The sequence below is a fragment of the Sorghum bicolor genome, chromosome 6 (assembly GCF_000003195.3).
Source record: "Sorghum bicolor cultivar BTx623 chromosome 6, Sorghum_bicolor_NCBIv3, whole genome shotgun sequence".
NCBI classification, from domain to species: Eukaryota; Viridiplantae; Streptophyta; class Magnoliopsida; order Poales; family Poaceae; genus Sorghum; species Sorghum bicolor.
The window spans coordinates 6,443,951-6,465,289 of record NC_012875.2 but is presented as its reverse complement, the minus strand read 5'-3'; the positions used below and the strand labels follow the sequence as shown (position 1 = coordinate 6,465,289).

General features: G+C 43.7%; 1 protein-coding gene and 2 pseudogenes across 4 annotated transcripts; all 3 read right to left on the bottom strand.

Moving 5' to 3' along the window:
* Positions 3,793 to 7,118, bottom strand: LOC8069399 (annotated as a pseudogene).
* On the bottom strand, positions 11,765 to 17,507 carry LOC8069398 (probable LRR receptor-like serine/threonine-protein kinase At3g47570). 4 transcript variants are annotated; one of them, XM_021462490.1, is made up of 5 exons: positions 17,148 to 17,507; positions 16,972 to 17,048; positions 15,255 to 15,357; positions 12,438 to 13,074; positions 11,765 to 12,367 (listed from the first exon to the last, which is right to left on the bottom strand). In XM_021462490.1, the coding sequence occupies exons 2-5, from the start codon at positions 16,980 to 16,982 to the stop codon at positions 12,006 to 12,008; spliced, it is 1,113 nt and encodes a 370-aa protein (XP_021318165.1). In that variant the 5' UTR covers positions 16,983 to 17,048; positions 17,148 to 17,507; the 3' UTR covers positions 11,765 to 12,005. The 4 variants fall into 4 exon arrangements, with proteins under 4 accessions (XP_021318165.1, XP_021318164.1, XP_002446181.1 ...); XM_021462489.1 differs by lacking the exon at positions 16,972 to 17,048; XM_002446136.2 differs by lacking the exons at positions 15,255 to 15,357; positions 16,972 to 17,048; positions 17,148 to 17,507 and having other exon boundaries at positions 12,438 to 15,183.
* LOC110436411 lies at positions 18,267 to 19,945 on the bottom strand (annotated as a pseudogene).

Genomic DNA, 21,339 nt, shown 5'->3' with positions numbered 1-21,339 from the left:
AAACACATCATCAGATGATTCCCATTTGCATTTTTGAGTGCTCTATTACAGGAAATATATGAATACAAAGTTAGTGTACAAAAACAAATATATGAATACATTAGTACTAAATATCCACAGTCCTAGCAAATCTCATCATAGTCAATCATGTGGCCACAGAAGTGGCCAATACCAAGACCTGAAGGGACTAGGCCGTAGCTAGCTTCAACACCACATTTGCACATCACGGGAGGCGCAATAGACCTCCTCTTCTTCTTCCACTCTGGCACCTTCTCCTCCTTCTCAGGCTCTGGCCAATGGCTCTTTGGACCATAGACCCACTCCGCGAAATGACACTTTGGAAAATCATGATCCTACAAAAACAACACATTAGAACACACATATACAAAGTGACATTTGAAGGTTAACTCAAAACTTACTTCACGCCGCAGAGGACAAATGAACTCTTGTTCATTTCGTGGATTTACCACGGCTTGTTCTCCGCAATGACAGTTTGGAGGATCCTCGAGCCGTCGTGCAGAGGCAACGACCTTCTCTTCCTCCGTCATAGGAGGAGGGTTAGGGGGGCGGAACCCAGCGAGTAAACAACTCACGTTTGCAATGATCAACGCTGGGGTAGAAAAGCAGAATTCTTGGGTCAAACTTCTCCAGCCCGTCGATCCATTGGAAGAAAAAGCACCGGAAGTAGGGCTACAAAAGAGTTTCAATTGTCTCATTGGGAATAAAACATCAAAAAACCAATAAGAAAAACAGAGGGCACAGTTGAAAGCCCTAGTTTGGTTTTGGATAATTGATGAAACCCTAGTACTGACCTCTATGCTAAGTATGTGTAGACTTAATGAGGTTGGTACATGCCAAGTAATGGAGCAAAAGATGATCATGGTGATGATGGTGATGACCACAAGATGATCAGGTGCTCAACTTGGAAAAGAAGAAAGAGAAAAACAAAACCCTATGGAGATCAAGGCAAAGGTATTGCTTAGGGTTTTGGTTTTGGTGATCAAGACACCATAGAGGGTGTGATCACATTTAGGATCGATAGCCATACTATAAAGAGGGGAATTCTTTGGCTAAGCGGTTATCGAGTGCCACTAGGTGTCATTGTTCATGTGCATGCATTTAGAACCTAGTGAGCTAACTTAACTCCTTCAAAGAAAATGATTGTGAAAATGCTAACACACGTGCACTTGTTGGTACACATGTTGTGGTGTTGGCACACTTTGAGAAGGAGGTGGAGTTTGAAGGGTAGAGAGAGGGTGGGTTTCTCTCTCCCTCTTGCCGAGCTTGCGAGGCGAGATTCGGCGCTTTTCGAGAAAATGAAGTGCATATTTTCTATTACGCCAGTGGGAAATTTAGAGAAGTCTGAGCGTCCGGTGCAGTCAGTGCCTGGCTCAGCTAGGGTAAGGCACCAGACACCAGACACTGGACGCAGGCTGGAGCGTCCGGTGTTCTGAGTCCGATGTCCGCGCGTTTTGCAGTGCTCCCTGGGTTTAAGTCCGGTGAGCACCGGACGTAGGCTGGAGCGTCCGGTGCTCAAAGTCCGGTGACCTCGCGCGTTTGCAGACCTCTCTGTGTTTTAGACGGGTGTGCACCGGACGCGCTTGCTCAGCGTCCGGTGCACTACAGGTGACCGTTAGACTCTGACACGAGCGTTTCAAAAGGCGACACGTGGCTGACATTGGAGCACCGGACGCAGGAATTGAGCGTCCGGTGACCCCGTGTTTTGCCCAGTGAAAAGAGCCAACGACTCTTTTTTGTTGAGGGGTCTATAAATACGTGTTGGCCGGCTTAGGGCTCACACTCTTGGCATTCTAGCATACTTGACATACTTGTGAGCCTAAGCAAACACCTCCCACTCATCTCCTTCATAGATTATTCATCTTTGTGAGATTGGGAGTGATTCCAAGTGCATTTGCTTGAGTGATTGCATCTAGTGGCACTTGGGGATCGTTCTAGCTGCGGTTTTCTTGTTACTCTTGGTGGTTGCCGCCACCTAGACGGCTTGGAGCAGCGGAGGAGGATTGGCATGAGTTGGTGATTGTTCGTGGCCATCTCCCGGTGATTGTGAGGGGTTTGTGCCTACCTCGGCGGAGAGTCAAAGGCAACATTAGTGGATTGCTCGTGTCATTGAGCTACCTCACTTGTGGGTAGGTTCTTGTGGTGTCCTAGTGAGGACGAGGTTCGTGCTACACCTCTTAGCCACCGAACCACCAAGTGTTGGTCGACACAACGGGGACGTAGCGTGCCGGCAAGCACGTGAACCTCGGGAGGAAATTGTGTGTCTCTATTGTGATTGTTCATTGGATTTCTCCCGGTGATTGGACTTCATATTATTGATTGGTTCATCCTCTCTACGCGGTGGTATAAAGATCAAACCATCTCTTTTTACATTCCCGCAATCTAGAGTAGCTTACTTACTTGTATAGAAACTTTAGGTAGCTTTCAAGTGTAAGTAGTGACTTAGCTCTTGTGTGCCTAGTGATTATATTAATTAGAATTGTTGGATAGGTGGCTTGCAAACACCCCTTTAGAGCTAGAGAAAAAGCTTCGCTTTGTTATTTACTAACCTCTTGCTCTAGTGGGTTTGTAGAATTTTTAAATAGGCTATTCACCCCCCTCTAGCCATATTAGGATCTTTCAACAGTGACGTACGCTACAACTATAACATATGTAGAAGCAACGTGCCGCAGTATCCAGATATCTCGACTGGCTCACGTGTGTCGGATGTCCACAATCACAGTTAGGAATAGGTTCCTTGGGAGGCACGGAGGCATCCTTGCAAGACACGTCGGGGTACAACTTTCTAGGACGACCCTTTTTTCGCCAAATCGACTCACGATACGAGTCCTCCATCTAAAAACGCGCAAATAATTCAATACAAATCACATAACTAAACAAACTAACATACTGTAACTAAACAAACTAACATAATAAAAAATTTACCAAACATACTATAGCTAAACAAATGAACTTAACAAATGAACGTAAAGTAAATAAGAAATTTACCTTATTCAAACGAGAGGTGACCGGGACAAGGATCGGCAATGGCCGGCTGCAGCGGGGAGGGGTGCCGGGAAGGGGTGGGGTTGAAGGACGGCGGGGAGGGTCACTGGAGAAGAGCGGCGCTCGGGTGTGAGAGAGGGAGAGAAAGAGAGGCCCTCGGGGTGAGAGAGGGAGAGAAATGAGCCGAGGTGGGCAAATGAACGCGTTTTTAACGGGCGCGGTTATACCCCGCCATGGATCATGGCGGGTCCACGTCAGTACGGGCTGGCAGGTTCGTAAACCGGGTCAAATTTTGTATTTGTTCTAAATTTGGGCTAAAAATAAAAAAAAATTCTCACCCGTTCATGTACTACACAACATGACATAATGTGGAGAGGAGTTTAGCCTAGCCCACATATATTCCACAGCAGGATGTTTTCGGAATCCATTACAGGTGATTTTTCAACCCAACTAGAGGAAGTCTCGTCAGCAACCTTCAACTTCGACCACCACCACCAGCAACCGCATCGGAAACAGCTCACGGACCTCCGAAGAGTTCGGCACTCGTTAATTTCTTATACTGGACTATGTTGAAAGTATTTCTTCCGATATTGGCAATCAGATTTGTCCGTCCTAATTAAATGATTGAAAGAGCCAAGTTCTCTGGTATTTCAGCGTTAATGCACTGCCAGCAAAAAATTCCCTAGATATTGATCATTGACAAGCCAAAATTTTCTCTCTTTTTTTATGAAATTTAGATTGTTTTTTTTTTAAATCTGATCAAAACACATCCAAACTTCGTGCATAATATAAGAAACAGATCAAGCTCAATACCTCCTATTCACATATGAATTTGATTTGTCTCATGCCAACTCTTAATCTTCTCTGGAAACATTAATTCAGTCAGTCAAATAGACAGGCCCTCTCAATTACAAATTAGCAGTCTACACATATGATACTAACACCATCAAGGGGAATTCGATAATTGATCATGAGACTTCAGAAAAGCTTTCTTTGATAGCAGAGAGTTTTGCACACACATCTCGCATATCAGGTCTCTCTTTTGGAGATCCCATGGAACATGAGAGGCCAAGGGCAATCAGTGGAATAATGTAGCTCTGCATCCATACTTCTGTGCACGGTTGAGATTCCTCATGCAACATATGGGGATCCAGAATCTCTGCAAGCCTATCTGGGAACATGGATTCAGCAAAATTGCGAAGATTAAGTCCGTCCACAAACATTTCATCCGTCGGGCATTTTCCTGTAAGCATCTCTAGGAGAAGCACTCCAAAGCTATACACATCACCTCGTGTGGAGATTCCGCAGCCCATCCCATAGTCTGCAAAATTTGCAATGCTCTTAGTACTATAAAATTCTTGCGTAATCCGCAAAAAAAGGGAAATGGGATCAAACTTACCAGGTGCCAAGTATCCAATTGTTCCTTGGATAAGAACTGAGTGTTTCAGGCAACCAGAATCTGGGGGGAGAAACTTTGCTGAACCAAAGTCACCAAGGCGTGCAGTCATATCATAATCCAAAAGAACATTGCTTGGCTTCAAATCACAGTGAACTAAAGGCGGTACCAGTTGGTTGTGGAGATAATCCAGAGCAGAAGCCACATCTGCTACTATGCATATTCGTTGTCCCAAGCTTAATATTCTCTTTGGTCTTTCAGTCTGTCGATTAGGATGAAGCCACCTTTCAAGGCTGCCATTAGCCATGAACTGAAAGACTATTGCTTTGAACTCATTATTTTCTGCATCCAAACTTGAGCACAGAGTCACAGATTTAAGAATATTTCGGTGGCGTATAATTCTTAGCACCTCACACTCTGTTAAGTAACTGTCAAGCGCACCGCGTTCATTCAAATTGAATACTTTGATGGCCACAATGTCAGTGTCAAACTTGAACCTGCCAACATAAACTGATCCGGTACGAGTCGAACTGATTCTATGGACTGGCGAGAACCAATTTGTAGCTTAAGCTACGTCACCATAGGATACCTTCTTCAGTGTCTCCTGGTGGCTTGGAAATATTTCCACATCTCTTCCTGTCCCACGAGTGAGAAAACACAACGCATTCCTCAATGCACCAAGCTGTGGAAATATACAAACTCCTTCTCTTTTCCAATGAGTAACAAGATGCAACAGACTGCATATTTTACTGTGCCGTGCGGCTGTTTGCACTTGTATTTTCTTCCAAAGACTGAATAAACAAAATAACAATAGCAGGAAAGCTACCGTGACCGTTGGCACCACTACTGGCAGAAGTGGCACATGTTTCTTTTTCTTAGTGTCTGTGATGTCACTGACATGAGTAGTGTCTGTGATGTTATCTGGACAAGGTGGCAGAGCTAGCATGGAGAAGTTTGAACACAGCCCCTTGTTGCCCTCCAAATGTATGATACTGAAATTTTTAAAGACCCCAAGTGTCGGAACTTGCCCTTGAAAGTTGTTGTAAGACAGATCCAACATAATGAAGTCTTCAATGAATACTGGCAAATTACCCGATAAGTCGTTTCGAGAAAGATTAATATACTGGAGGTAGAACAAGTACGAAAATATTGCAGGGAGACCTCCAGATAACAGATTGTTGGAAAGATCTAGAAGAACGATATGTTCAAGTTTCCCACTAGCCTCCGGTATTTTTCCTGTGAGATTGTTGTGGGAGAGGTCCAGACCCAAAAAAGGGGAAGGTCCAGAAAATAGTTTTTCTGGTATGGATCCATTAAGTTTGTTAGCAGATAGGTTCAGCTGAAGCAACCCTAAGCACTGACCTAAACTACTAGGTATGTTTCCATTCAAGTCATTGCCGTCGAGGAAAAGCTCTCCCAATTGATTAATGTTACCAATTGAGGAAGGGATCTGACCTGATAATTTGTTCTTGGATAGGTTCAGGACAAATAGGTTTTGCAGCTTCCCAATCATAGCAGGTATACTTCCTGAGAGCAAATTGTTTTCCATGCTAAGCATAGTGAGATTAACAAGATTGCTTATCTCAACAGGTATGGAGCCTGATATTTGGTTGGACCCAAGCAATAAATATTCAAGGCTTGTGGAAAGATTAGCTATTGATCCAGGTAGGCTGCCATTCATCATATTTCCCTCCAGGGACAATTTTGTCAGCTGTGTGCAATTTGTTAGTGAGGAAAGGAATTGCCAGTCATATGCTTCTAGCTGATTCCTTCCTAAAAGCACTTGACGCAATTTTGCCAACGACCCAAGAGGCGGAACACGACCATGCAAGGAGTTATTTGATAGGTCAAGCACCTGGAGATTTGGTAGTGAGTTACCAATGTCAGATGGTAACTGCCCAACAAGGCCATTGCTGCCTAAACTGAAGTGTTTGAGTGAAGACATATTGTAAAGAGGCAACGGGATATACCCTGACAAGTTATTGAAGCTCAGATCGAGTTCAAGAAGTTTTGGAATTTGACCCAAACTTTCTGGAATTGATCCTGTAAGTTTATTTTGGTCTAGCAAAATAGAGCAGAGAGAAGAAATATTTCCTATTGAAGAAGGTATGCTTCCTGAAAGTTGATTCTCCGCAAGATTAAGAGTTTGCAGAGTTGCCATATTTTGCCATATTATGAAAATCTGGAATAGACCCATTTAAGAAATTTCTTTTAAGATTGATGACTTGAAGTCGAGATGAGTCCTTGAACAGAATGGCAGGGATAATTCCAGACAGGCTATTATTTGCAAGGATCAGATCCTGAAGCTTAGGGAGTGTGCCCAACTCCTCAGGGATGGGTCCAAAGAATGAATTACTTCCAAGATCTAACCGTGTTATCGAAGTAAGGTTAGCAAGAGAAGTTGACAATTGTCCAGCAAGCTGTAGAGAGTTCAGGTCTAGTGAAACAACTCGGAGTGGAAGAGCCTTACCACAGGTGACCCCTCTCCAGCTGCAGTATGAGCCGTTTCTCCATGAGCTCAGGACGCCAAGTGGATCGCTGACGCCTTGCTGGAAGTTTAGGAGGGCCTGCCGGTCGATCTCTGAATTTTTGGCCGATTCTGCTGCTAAGATTGTGATTGGATTGGACATGGAGATGAGAAGATGAGACAGGAGAAGCAAGATGAGTGCATGAGCCATCTCTTCACGTCGGAGAAGTGTGTTTTGTTTTTTTCCAGTTCCTTTCTGGGATCCCGGGTGTGTACATTATTTCCACTATAAATCATTCGTCCCCTGCTGTCGCCTGTCGCACTCAAAATTAAGTTGCCCTGGACTACACGCTGGGCTGGAGTTGAAGGCATGATTGACTTGACTTAACTGAAGAAAGACCTGGGAACGTGATTTGTAGGGATGAAAACAGGATAGATATTTCCTGATATGTATCTGTACCATTTATGAATCCAAATACTCAAAATTGGATTTTTGATAAGAAAACAACAAAGATTTCAGAAATAAAATGTGCAAAGTGCTGAAAGAAAACTTGCATCGTCTAAAACCCATCCATTTTGTAACCATCCAAATTTCATGAATATACGCAACTTATTTAGGATTGCAGCTACATGTCCGGCAGTTTCAAAGGGCAACGTCATATGACAAGGGAAAGATTCCCAAGAGGCTGAGACTATACAACAGTTATCCAAATCGGACAAATTTAGTCCTCGTGTTGGTTCCAAAGGTGATTTTGTATCTTGTAAAACTAATAAAAATCTACTATCTAAAAGTCATATAAATAATTCATTTTAAATAAGGAAATTATGATACAAGTACATTTCTTCTCTAAAAATGTTGTCTACTTGTTTATCATCTATATGTATATAAAGTATTTTGAATTGGTTTATTTTTGTTCGTATTGCTTTATTGTTCGTAGTCCACTATTTGTTTAAAACAAGTAAGAATCGAATAACTCTAAATATAGCACCATAAGATATATGACACTTTTTAGAAGAAAATTGGGACTAGTGCCATTTTTTATCATTTACAATAAATTAATTATGATTTTTAAAAGAATAAACCTGATTTTTATTCTTATTAGAAAATATAAAACCACTTTTGAAGCTAGTCGAGGGTGTGTGTTACCTGGTTTCATAGTTTAAAGGTAAAAATTGTTTCTAAGATGTGTGTTTGTGAAAGAGTGAGAATTTGAGCGTCTGATTTGGTTCTGTTTTTAGGGGCTTTTACCATTTTTCATCCTGTTAATATATAAAGATATGCAACACTCTTGTGTGTCAAGACAAAATTCCCTACACGTTTCCACAGGATTTGAGAAATACTTTAGAAACATAAACATTTAACAAGGTTGATGGGAAGTGGAATTGCATCAAAAGGTGAGGGATTCAAGAATTGACGTTACTAGCAACTATATTTGAGATCTGAGATTTCATAGTAGTTGGACATGTAAATGGAAGAGGATGCAAGTAGTTCGTTTCATCTGTCCACGTCGCACCAAGTGGCTTCATGAAACAACAACAAAAAAAAGAGTAGGATTTCACATACCACCACACTACAAAGTTAGTTGTAGGGTGCGACTAGAATTTTTTTTTCTCGAACAGCGCAGGAGAACTGCCCATCATTTCATTAAGATAGAGGAAAAAGTTACATGGGTCAAGAGACCCAACTCACACACCCAAAAAGTCACACACCCCACACTAGCCACTAGGATACAGAATCGCCACACTAAGAACAGCGAACGACCCAAAAAACCTCCATGCCTTAAACCCCAACAGGCAGCAACCTAACAATCAATTCCCGGAGTTTGGAGTTCCCTGCTGAGCACCAGAGACCTCCCTCTCAACTGATAGCCCAAAGGACTTTCTGAATACTTGGCCGCCTATTATTAAAAACACAAGTATTACGGTGCTTCCAAATCTCCCAAGCCACCAAAATAATCAAGGAGTTGAGACGTTTACGCGCCTCCTTGGGGACAGCAGCAGTTGTTTTCTTCCACCATCCTGAGAAACGAGATGAAGTAGGATGTGGAGCCAACTGCAGCAGCCCTAACTGTTGCAAAACCATAGCCCAAACTTGTCGAGCAAAAACGCAGCCCACTAGCAAATGATTTATTGATTCATCCTCCTGATCACACAGTGGACATGCCTCAGGATGGGGAAGATTCCTCCTAGCTAAACGGTCAGCTGTCCAAACCTTGTTGTGAAAGACCAGCCAGATAAAAAACTTGCATCTCGGAGGAGCCCAAGTTTTCCAGATTCTTCTCCATGAGCCAAACTTGATGGATCCTTCAAAAAAGGCAGCGTAGGCCGATTTACTGCTGTAGGAACCATCTTGTGAAAATTTCCATCTAAACTGGTCTGGAGTTTCAGGATGCAACAGGAAGCCATCCACCATATCCCAAATCTGGAAGTACTCAATCATGACGTCAACTGTACGGGCTCCCTTAAAGTCCTGGGTCCAATTATTATTATGCAGGGCCTGGGCCACGGTCCTTCTATTGGCTGTTCGCTTAGGAACCCCCTTGTGCAAATTAGGCGCTAGTTCAGCCAAGGTATGCCCATCCAACCACCTGTCTGACTAGAACAATATTTTTTCTCCATTTCCGACTATGGCATCAACTGCAACATGGAATAGAGCCCTGGCCTTATGAGGAACCGTAATAGGAAGGCCTGCCCAAGGTCTGTCATCATCTGTCTTTTGTGCCCACAGCCAGCGGATCTTAAGAGCGCAACCAAAAAGATCAAGATTATGAATCCCAAGCCCACCATATTCAAGTGGCCTCTGAACCTTTTCCCAAGTTACCAGACAATTGCCACCATTGGCCTGCTCGTGGCCCTTCCACAGAAAACCTCGCCGCTTTTTATCAATGGCTTTTATCACCCATTTTGGAAGGTCCAAGGCTAATAGGTGATAAATAGGGATAGCAGTCAACACTGCCTTAACCAGGGCTAACCTTCCAGCCCTGTTCATAAGAGAGGCCTTCCATCCAGGGAGATAATCAGCCACCTTATCCACCAAAGGTAGCAGCACCTCTTTAGTTAGTTTTCCAGTTGAGAGTGGGAGGCCAAGATATGTGCAAGGGAATGCCTTTATGGAGCAGGAGAGAACGCTTGCCGTAAGAGCTAGCTCCTCATCAGAACAGTGAATAGGGGAAACTGAGCTTTTGGCCAGATTAGTTCTCAGACCTGAGGCATGGCCAAACAAATCTAGGAGATGCTTAAAAGTGGTCAAATCCAAATTGTGGGGTCTTAAAAATACCACCGCATCATCAGCATAAAAGGATACCCGATGTCGTGCTTGCTGAACAGCAAGAGGCTGCAACAAACCCATCAAAGTGGCTGCAGGGAGGACCGACTACTGTTCCAAGCATCCACGCTGATCACAATTGGAGATGGAAACAAGGCCCGTTTTTGGACCGATGCCTGGCTAGAGGGAGAAGCCCCTATGAACCTCGCCCCCAGCCTTTTTCTTATGGTGGCAAGAAAAGGTAGATCAGTGAGGCAGGAGCTGCGGAATAACAACTGGGTGAGCAGGCTCAGCAGCCGGATCAACACAGCTGAACAGGTGGAAGAATTCATCTCCCTTTGGCTTAGAATCCAGACAGTTCAGTTACAAGAGGGCGTCAATGATACTATCACTTGGAGATGGACGGCAGATGGATCCTACACGACCAGATCAGCTTACAGAATACTATTCAAGGGTGCCTACAGCACTTTCAACTCCAATCTGATCTGGAAAGCGGACACAGAAAATAAATGCAAGGTCTTCATGTGGATTTTGATCAAAGAAAAGTTCCTGACGGCAGACAATCTGCAGAAGAGAAGATGGCCCTGCCACGAACATTGTGTGCTTTGCAATGGCCCTTTGGAAACACCCATACATCTCTCCTTCAATTGTGCCTTCGCCAAAGCCGTTTGGAACCAAGTCTTCATTTGGGAAGGCATCAATACTGACCTACTGCAGATGCAGGATGAACCAAACCACTTCCGCACTTGGTGGGAACAGGTTGTTCCGCAAATAAGCAAAGACCAAAGAAGGAAGTTCAATGGCATGGTCATCTATACCTGCTGGAATTTGTGGAAGGAACGCAACCGGCGTATCTCAACAATGTGTTTCAACCAGCAAGGGAAGTAGCGGCAAGAATCAAGGAGGACATCGACCAAAGGAGGAGAGCGCTAAGAACTTTTGGTTAGAGCGCTGTTTGGTGTCTTTGTTCCTTTTGCTACACCTGTAACCTTTTTCTCCCCCTCGGGAGGCTTCTTTGTAAAAAACTTCCTTTTTCTACCTTAATTGAAAGGCAGAGATGCCATTTTCCTTCAAAAAAAAAGAATTCATGATTTCCATGACTAGAATAAACAACATTGGAGAAGTGGGTCTCCCTGTCTAAGACCACGGTGGCGATAAATAGTGTCCCCCGGTTCTCCATTGACTAAGATCTGTGTCGAAGATGTGGACAGAATTAGACAAATGAGGTCCCGCCACCGCTGACCAAACCCCACCTTGCGCAAAACCTCCAAGAGGAAGGACCAAGAAACTGAATCAAACGCTTTGGAGATGTCCAACTTAAGAAGGATATGCGCCTCTTTCTTTTTATGCAAGGATTTTACCATTTGTTGAACCAGCATAAAATTGTCATGTATTCTCCTTCCCCTCACAAATGCGCTCTGGTTCGCAGAAACCAAGGATGGCAGAAGAGGAGCTAGCCGGTTAGCCATGAGCTTAGTAACCAATTTGGCAAAGCTGTGAATAAGACTTATAGGCCGAAAAATTTTGATTTCCACCGCATCCACTTTCTTAGGCAGTCGAGTAATGAAAGCCGAGTTTAGGAGCCGAAATTTAAAGACATTACAACTGTCGCATGAAAAAAATGAGACGACTCTAAAAATTATATATGTGATAGTGGTATATAGAAGTCCAAACAAGATTTCTGAAGTAAAAGTAACTACTGAACTTAGTTTGAGAATAACTTTACAGAAACATAGCAACCATCCTTCTCCTGGGGACCATGAAAATACATTTTTGCAGAGGGGAGTATATTGAAGAGCATAAATGTAGCTTTTTTCCTTTAAGATGTTCTAGTTTATAGCAAATGATAAACTGTCCACATTGTTGGACCTTATTCAATAAAGACACCGGGGCTTGAGGAATGCCTCGCTGATCTCTAATATTTTCGCACAAATATCTCGTATCCCGGGTCGATCTTTGGGAAGCTCCATGGCACATAATAGGGCAACTTCAACCAACGGTACCAGATAGCACTGCAGCGTTAGTGTTGCAAATACAAGGTCTTCCTCTTGGAACATGTAGGGATCTAAAACTTCGTGAAGTCCATTTGGATATGCCGAGCTCACCAACTTGTGAAGGCTCATACCATCAGTAAACATTATGTCAGTGGGTCGCTTTCCGGTGAGCATTTCAAGTAGCAACACACCGAAACTGTACACATCACACGCAGTCGAGATTTTATACCCCATTCCATACTCTGAAAAAACAACAATTCCATGTTAGCAAAGAAAAATATATTATGAAACATATAACAGAGGAGAATTTACCTGGCGCAATATATCCAATAGTTCCTTCCACGCCAGCAAAACCTTCTGGGCTACCAAGACTTGAAGAGAGAAACTTTGCAGATCCAAAATCACCAACTCGAGCTGTGATATCATAATCCAAAAGAACATTGGCTGGCTTCAGATCACAGTGAACTAGAGGTGGTGTCAGTTGGTTGTGCATGTAGTCCAAAGCAGAAACCACATCCATAGCTATTCTTATTCTCTGGCCCAAGCTCAAAACTCTCTTGGGGCTATTTTTGTGCAATTTTGGGTGCAGCCACATATCCAAGCTTCCATTGGCCATAAAATCGAAAACTATAGCTTTGAACTCCTTGTTTTCCATGTCCACTGTTGAGCATAAGGTCACTGCTTTCATAAGATTGCGATGGCGGGTGTTTCTGAACACTTCGCATTCCATAAGAAAGCTCTTTAGACAACCATGCTCTTCCAGATGGAACACTTTGATGGCTATGAAATCTGTGTCAAACTCAAACCTGCCAATGTAGACAGAACTGGTGCAGCTTGAACTGATCTTGTTTACAGGAGAGAACCAGTTTGTAGCTTTAAGAATGTCACAATAGGATACCTTCTTCATCGTCTGCTTGTAGCATGGAGCAGTCTCCATGTGTGCTCTTCTCTTCAGAAGGGCGACAATGATGCATAAGCATAAGCATAAGAATAAGAATAAGGCAATAGTAATCGGTGGAATTACTATTAACAAGAAGTGTGCATTCTTTCTTATTCCACCAGCTGCTATTCTGGGGCAAACAGGGAATACAAATGCAGAGGTAGTTGCATTTACACAGAGCCCTATGTTCCCATTTAAGATTACTGCTGTGGTATTCTGAAATACTCCTCCGGTTGGAATTGGCCCCCCAAAATTATTGTAGGATAGGTCAAGTAGCTCCAATGAAGTGAATTTGTTGAAGAAATCTGGAATTTGTCCTGTTAAGTTGTTCTGAGAGAGATCAATCTGATGGATGGAAAGACATTTTCCGAGTGAAGGAGGAATTTGCGCAGACAAGTTATTGTGGGAAATATTTAGAAGGACAAGCTGTTCGAGCAAACCAATGGATTGTGGTATTGATCCAATAAGATGGTTCTTCGACAAGTCCAAACTAAAAAGGGTTGTGATATTTGCCAGTCCAACTGGTATGTATCCATCAAGGTTGTTAGAAGACAAGTTTAGCATTGTCAATCGCTGACACTGCCCTAAACTTGCTGGTATGTTTCCACTTAAACTGTTGCTATCGATAGAAAGCTGGGTTAACTGCAGAAGATTACCCACTGCAGGTGCAATCTGACCTGACAATCTGTTCTGGGATAGTTTTAGAACTACTAGGACACTTAGGTTCCAAATGCTTAAAGGAATCTCTCCAGATATCGAGTTTTGGTCCATGGCAAGCAATTGGAGCTGTGGAAGATTGCCTATCTGTTCTGGTAGTTTGCCACTGATTTGGTTCTTTCCAAGGTATAATCTCTGCAGACTTGATGAAAGATTGCCAACAGAAATTGGCAGACTTCCGTCAAGCCTGTTGTCATCCATTATCAGCATTGTTAGATTGGAGCAATTTGTGAGAGAGGTAATGAATGCCCAGTTATCAGATATTAGTGAGTTACTTCCTAGATTTAGTATACGTAAGTGAGGTAAAGATCCTAGAAGTGGAACTGGGCCAGCTAGTGTGTTATAGGAAAGATCGATCTCTTGGAGCTTTGATGCATTAGCTAGTGATGGTGGAATGAGTCCTGTGATATTGTCACCTGACATGATCAACTTTTCAAGGTTTGGTAAAAAGTTGCCAAGGCTGGCTGGTATATAATGTCCAGAAAGATCATTATTGCCTAAGTCAAGGATTCTCAGCGATGTTATATTGTAGAGTTCTGCTGGGACATGCCCAAATTGGTTGTAATCTAAACTCAGCACAGTAAGGTTGCGAATTCGACTTAAAGTCTCTGGAACTGATCCATCTAGCATATTTAAATCAAGGTGTATTTCCGTGAGGGAAGAGACGTTTCCTAATGATGGAGGTATGCTGCCTGAAAGGTTGTTCTCTGCAAGGTTAAGAATTTGCAGAGTTGCCATAGTATGGAAATCTGGAATAGGCCCATTTAAGAAATTCCTTTGAAGGTCAATAACGACAAGTTGAGATGAGTCCTTAAACAGACTAGCAGGGATAATTCCAGACAGGCTATTATTTGCAAGGATCAGATCTTGAAGCTTAGGAAGTGTACCCAACTCCTTAGGGATGGGTCCCTCCAACGAATTACTTCCAAGATCTAACCGTGTTATAGAAGTAAGATTAGCAAGATAAGGGGATAATTGCCCAGACAGCTGCAAAGAGTTCAGGTCCAGTGAAACAACACGGGAAGGGGGAAGGGCCTTACCACAGACGACCCCACTCCATGTGCAGAATGAGCCGCTAATGTTCCATGTGCTAAGGGCGCCAGAAGGATCATTTGTGATGCCTTGCTTGAAGTTGAGAAGGGCTTGCAGTTCGATCTCTGAATTATTGGTCGAGTCCGCAGCTAAGAATGCTATTGGATTGCACAGTAGGAAGATGAGAAGATGATCCACGAGAAGAAAGATGAGTGCATGAGCCATCTCTCCACGTCTAAGAAGTGTGTGTGTGTTTTCCTTTACTTTCTGGGATCCCGTGGTGTGTAGATTCCACTATAAGTTTTCTGGAACTCCTTTCAATTTATAAAAAGTTTTGACACTGCGGGGACCTCCCCACAGTTTTTGCCGTCAAAAAAAAAACATTTGTCCCCTGCTGTCATACCCAAAAATAAGTAGCTCTGGACTAGACGCTGACTTACCAGTTGGGATGACCGATATGTGGATGAGGAATGCCATGAGAAAGCAACGAAGGTGCCTAGAAGAAACGTGGTCAATGGAGAATTTTCCATGCTTGCCAGACCCCTATTCTACTAAAGAGTTTCAGCGAATAACTATGACATTTATCAAATAATCAGATCAAATTTCGATCCCAAACTGTCGAAGAACCCTGATAAAAGAAGTGGGTCTTTTACAACATATGGTCAAGTCTAGCTCTCATGATCAGCTAGTTCTTTGGACTGAGAGCCTTGTTTCCTAGTTTATCTAGTTCTGGGCTGAGAGCCTTGCTTCTTTCTCTTGTTCCTCTCCCCGCCCCCGTGCTTCTTTCGTAAAAATTCTCTTTTTTTTATCTTTAATAAAGTCGCTGTAGAGGCTTCGGCCTCTCCAGATTTCGTCAACAAAAAAATAATCAGATCAAATTCTAACAACAAAGTGCATATTTTTTACCAGGAGTATAATAGATTGTAATAAGGCCGTGTTTAGTTCCGTAAGGAAAAATTTTTATGACACTGTAGCACTTTCGTTTGGTTGTGATAATTATTGTCCAACCATGGACTAACTAGGCTCAAAAGATTCGTCTCGTCAATTCCGACCAAACTGTGTAATTAGTTTTTATTTTTATCTATATTTAATACTCCATACATGCGTCTAAAGATTCGATGTGACGGAGAATCTTGAAAATTTTTGTGTTTTTTGGTGGAAGCAATGTTTTCAAGACGGCTGGTCGTGTCTGGACGCTGGGGGACCGTCCAGGTCGTCCAGGACGATTAGTTGTCGTCCAGGACGATTAATCGACCCTGGACGAGTCCCCTGGTCGTCCCCTACATATGGGAACTGATATATAACATATATATTATGTAGCTATATACAATACACATTATACCATATATATATACATGTTCTAGGCTCTAGAGTCTAGATAGGTCAGCTAGCCACTTACCTGGCTGCTGCAGAGCCCTTTCTTGTCTTGCTGGCTGCTGCACGTTGCACGCTTGAAGGGAGCATCTTCGTCGTGCAGTCCTCCTCCCTTGCACAGAGAGGGAGGGCAGCTGGAAGGGAGGAAGGGAGGGAGGAGAAGCTGGGAGACGGGAGGAGAGGAGAGGAGGAGGAGCAGCTGGGAGACAGAAAGAGAGGAGAGGAGGGCAGCAATGGAGGTGGTTGCTGCTGCTGGACGGAAGAGGAGAGGAGTGAATGTGTTTGCTGAAATGAGTGAGGCCGTGAGGGGTAGACAACATAAACCCTAATGGGCTTGGGCCAAAATATAAGGCAGCTTGCTAGGCCCAACTCTGAGATGCAGCCCATCTACTACCTAGACCATCTCCTGACTGGACGCCAGACAACCTGGACGGACGATTAATCGCGACTGGACGACGACTAATCGGACGACCAGTTTCCTGGTCGTTCTGGCCAAGTCGGAGGCCTAGTCGAGTACCTCCAACCGTCCAGGACGATTAGTCGCGATTAATCGGACGTCTTGAAAACATTGGGTGGAAGTAAACAAGGCCTAATAGTCGAGCTACAGTACAAGTAATGAACCATACATACAAGAGTAATCGGCATAATTCATGTGATAGATGAAATAAACTCTGAACTGACATTTTAGACCTTTAGAGTCCAATAGCAATTTAGAAGCATGATTGTTCCTTTGTCATGTTCAAAGATGCCATCCTGACCAAATATAGTCACTATAATAGTTACCTATGAGGCATTTCCACCCGAAAATCAAGAGTTACTTGCACATCTCTTGGTCACAAGACTACAGTAATTTTTTTAGCCTGAAAAGAGTCATATATACAGGAGACTACAGTGAGAAGAGAGCACAGCGAGCGACCCCAATCCAATACACAGCGCAGGGGATAGAGAAGAGAGCGCACCTGGTCCTCGCCGGCGCACTGCCGGAATCCAGCTGCTCCGGCCCCTTCTGGTCCATCGATTTGTGCCTCCCTCCTCTCAGTCTGTTCCTATTCAAAACCGCCGATCGGCCTTCGGCGATTCGTGCGTGCCTCCTTTCCTCTTCTCCGCCAATTCGTGCCTCAGATTCAAGCATCCCTCCCTCCTCTGCTCCGCCGATTCCCATCCCCATTAGCCGGCCTGTTGTTGCAAGCAAGCTCATGGGCTGTGGTTGTGCCTGCTCTGCTGTGATGCACCTGCTTGTGCATGCCTGTGCAGGACTGCTAGGCTAGCTGCACAGCAATTGTGTGGTCTGCTGTTGTATAGCCATGTTTTCTGCCCCAAAGAGCGAACTATCTTGAAACATTTCATCAAACGATTCGAAACCAGAACGCACCAAGAAATCGGAGCATTTTACATGTATGTCATTATCAAAGATGGACCAAACCAGCAAGCCACTAAAAAGTTGTTTCGCACCGCTATCTTCATCTTCAGCTATACCCGTGTGTCATTCCGTCCATTTTGAAGCCTAACGGCAGTTAAGTGACCTGGCAATAGACTTGAATGCCTCTGGACTACTTGGTGTGGACAGCAAAAATTTTTTTGTCCCCAGTGCCACTGACTGCCAATTTTGGATACCGCCATGAACGAGCCAATCAAAATACTGTGCGCCACTGACTGTCTATTTTGGATACTACTATGGCAAATGCAGGTGTTTGATGATTATTTTTAAAAGAAAAAATAACCGTGTGTTACAAGATGAATATGAGAAAATTTTATTCCGCACATATTATTGACACTTATTCTTTTGGAACGCAGGTGTTGTTGGAACGTATTCTTTTGGAACTCTACGAAATTGATAATTATTAAAATAATTATACAAGGAAAACGTTGTGATCTCTATGTGCACGATATTACTTCCGGCTAGTCGGTCAGTTGCATGGAATATTAATCTATCTATCCCTGATACTAAATTAGGAAAATTTCAGTCCGCCACCGCCAATCTATCCGCCCGTTGTCCGCCTCTTCCGATTCACGTGGCTTCAAACGTTGGTGGATCTTGGAGATATTTGTTAGGCATATTCGTTCCAATCTATGTATGTCTACGCGGAGCAGAGCGGAGACACTAATGCGCGCTCGAGCTCGTCCGGATCAGGATCCCCGCGGCGGCTTCGGCAGCAGCCGCGACCACGAGCAGGACCAGCGCCACCGCGCGGATCCCCAGGGCCCACCGCCCCCGCCCCCGCCCCATCCCCTACTCTGCCTAGGGGCAACCAGGTCTCTCGACGCGGCAATGAACACCAGGCGTGTCTCTCCGGTGGCGAGCGGCAATGAGAGACACGGCCTCCGGTGGCGGAGGCGATGAACGACAGCAATGGGTTTCCGGCGCCACCAGCAGCCTGGTCAGCCTCGTCGAGGAACAGGTCCTCAGGCACGCGGCACGCGCCGTGGGCACACACTTGACCGCCGCACCCAGCGGGAGCGCGTAGAAGATGAGCGAGCGCACGGACGTGAGGAAGACGACGAACGCGGACGCGGCGACAAGGCCACCCAGCACCTCGCGGTCGGAGAAGGTGCGGCCGAACGGCGCGTCGGCGGGGCGGAGCACGTAGAGGAGGCACCACGCCGCCAGCAGCGCCAGCAGCGCAGCCAGCGAGAACGGGTGCGCCAGGAGGGACGCGGCCAGGCACAGCGCGGTGACCGCGGCTTAGTTGACGCGGAAGTAGGCGAGGTTCTTCCGGAGGTGGGAAGTGGCCTCGGCCAGGGTGTCTGGGCGGGAGAGCGCTGAGCGTCCGCCAGCTTAGACCACGGGCAGGCGGAATCGGGAGGTTGCTTCGGCGCGAGTAAAAACAGTGCAGAGCGACCGGAAGGGCAATAAAGACATTGTGTTACTCGGGACCTACATGTAACTCTATAAACGGAAGAAAATAAACGGAATGATGACGGAATGGCACACGGGTATAGCCGAAGATAAAGTTGAATATAGCGGTGCGAAACAACTTTTTAATAGCTTTCTGGTTTGAAGTCGATTTTTCATAATGGCATACAAGGGTCATGAAATCGGGGCTCGATACGCGACAAGGTCGCCGAGCCCCATGTGACGCTCGGTGTTGCTGCTAATGCAGGGGCCTCGTAGGGAGAGTCTTTCTTTCCTTTATCCATTGGGGTGCCATCACTAGTTGGGCCTAGCATTGTTGTCTTGGTGTGTGGTGGGCTGAGACGCCCAAAGGAGGGACCATTAATTGATATGAACTAGATTTTTATACCAAAGGGAACATTTGGCACTGCTTTATATTGAAACCAAAGTATCTTCTGGGAAAACCAGCTTAGGTCAATCTTAATAGAAAATTTTAAATAAGTTTCATTTGTATTAAATAGGTTGTCACATAAGCATTTTTGATGACATGACAGTATATTTAAGAAAAGAGAGGGGCAATAAAACTCTGTTGGCACAGTTACCTACTCTCTATGAGTCTTAAAATTAAATGCTTTTGAGACCATAGTTTCATTCCAGATTCATTTTATTTCGTATGATAAAACACTCTTGCAAACAATGCTACAAAACTTATCATTGAGACTTGTCTTACAATAATTACAAGGGTAATGCTACGGTACACCCATTATTTACTAGGAGGTAATATCTCAAATAAATTTAAGCCATTGATTTTTTTAGATTTTTACATTAATTAATAAATCTAGAAAATAAAAAATTATCCTCAAATCCCTCTAATCACGGGGAGACTCCGGTGGGCAGACAAACCCTTTCCTTGTTCTTGTCCATAGCCGTATTCTTCCTTTCATAACTCTCGCTATAGTTTTCCTTCTATATAATCTTTTTTTAAATCCCTCTAATCACGGGGAGACTCCGGTGGGCAGACAAACCCTTTCCTTGTTCTTGTCCATAGCCGTATTCTTCCTTTCATAACTCTCGCTATAGTTTTCCTTCTATATAATCTTTTTTTTGTCTTAAAAGTGGTCAATTTTTGTTATAATATTAAGTTATGTTAAAAAGGTACACTAGTTATGTTTCATACTCGACTAAAAAACATATGTTACATACATGAAAAATATCAACATCTAGCATGTTAATTGAGTTGTGAACTTTATAGCAATTTAATACATGTTACACACCAACACGGTATATAATCGAACATGCACATACACACACATTTAAATCTAGTTGCGTGCATGAGTTACAAGTGCATCAAAAAAATAGCTAGTTTATTCTAATTAAGTTATATTGTATTCAAAGTTTCAAAATAAAAAGATTCACCATATCTAATATATCATATGTGCATCAATTAAAATAAAAAAATGATCTTTGTATCTAATACTTTCTTTATTTAACCTATTACCTCATAGAAAGTAATAGATGATTTTAACCATCCGATCTAATTAAATGAATGGCTTTGGGAGTACCACAGCAAAGCTCTAATTACAATAACTTCGTATCTGGCATAAGCCCAAAAGACAACAAAACCAGAAAGCACCTAGCTCCTCCAACGCCGTCTTCAGATCACCAAGCCAGCAGTCCTTCCTGCAGCTTCAGGATAACATCCTCCATTCGTTTTCTGCATCTTCGTCCACTGTATTAGGAACCCAACAACCTTGTAAGCAATTGTTTTGGGGGATTTGATCAAAACATTATTAAACACTCAGTCATCTCTGACTTTCCATAAACTCCAAACATCATGTTTTAAAAGTGAGTGACCGAAATAGGTCTCTCGGACCTCCTTATACTAATCCTAACCCAAAACCCAAATGACGTGAGCAATAACGCAATTGAAGAACAGATGATTTCTGGTTTCCAAAGCATTGCAGTATTTGCACTTTTCTGAACCTCTAAGCCGAAGCCGAACAACGAGTTATTAAAAGAAAAAAGCACCAAGCGAACCGGCCATCGACCCCAAAAAAACCAAAAATTTTGGTGGTTCGGCGTGCTCGATTTCCAGTGTGAAAGTGCTCACCCTTAACATATGCAATGTAGCCATTGCTGGTAACAAAGAGTACCTAATTTGCATTTGAACTATGTAAACTTTGTTTCTTAATATATGCTTATACAAAATAAACAATGCATACACTCACTGACTCGTAGAAGTTTCTGGATTAGACGTTTAATTACATTGACATGTTGACCTGTTGGTACGGCTTTTGCCGTATTTATCTTTCACACGA

Excerpts from the sequence above, each read along its gene's own strand:
- LOC8069398 (XM_002446136.2), bottom strand. The coding sequence starts at position 15,039 with ATGGCTCATGCACTCATCTTTCTTCTCGTGGATCATCTTCTCATCTTC. Across the intron at positions 12,368-12,437 it reads TATTGGATATATTGCGCCAG|AGTATGGAATGGGGTATAAA; the intron begins GTAAATTCTCCT and ends TTGTTTTTTCAG.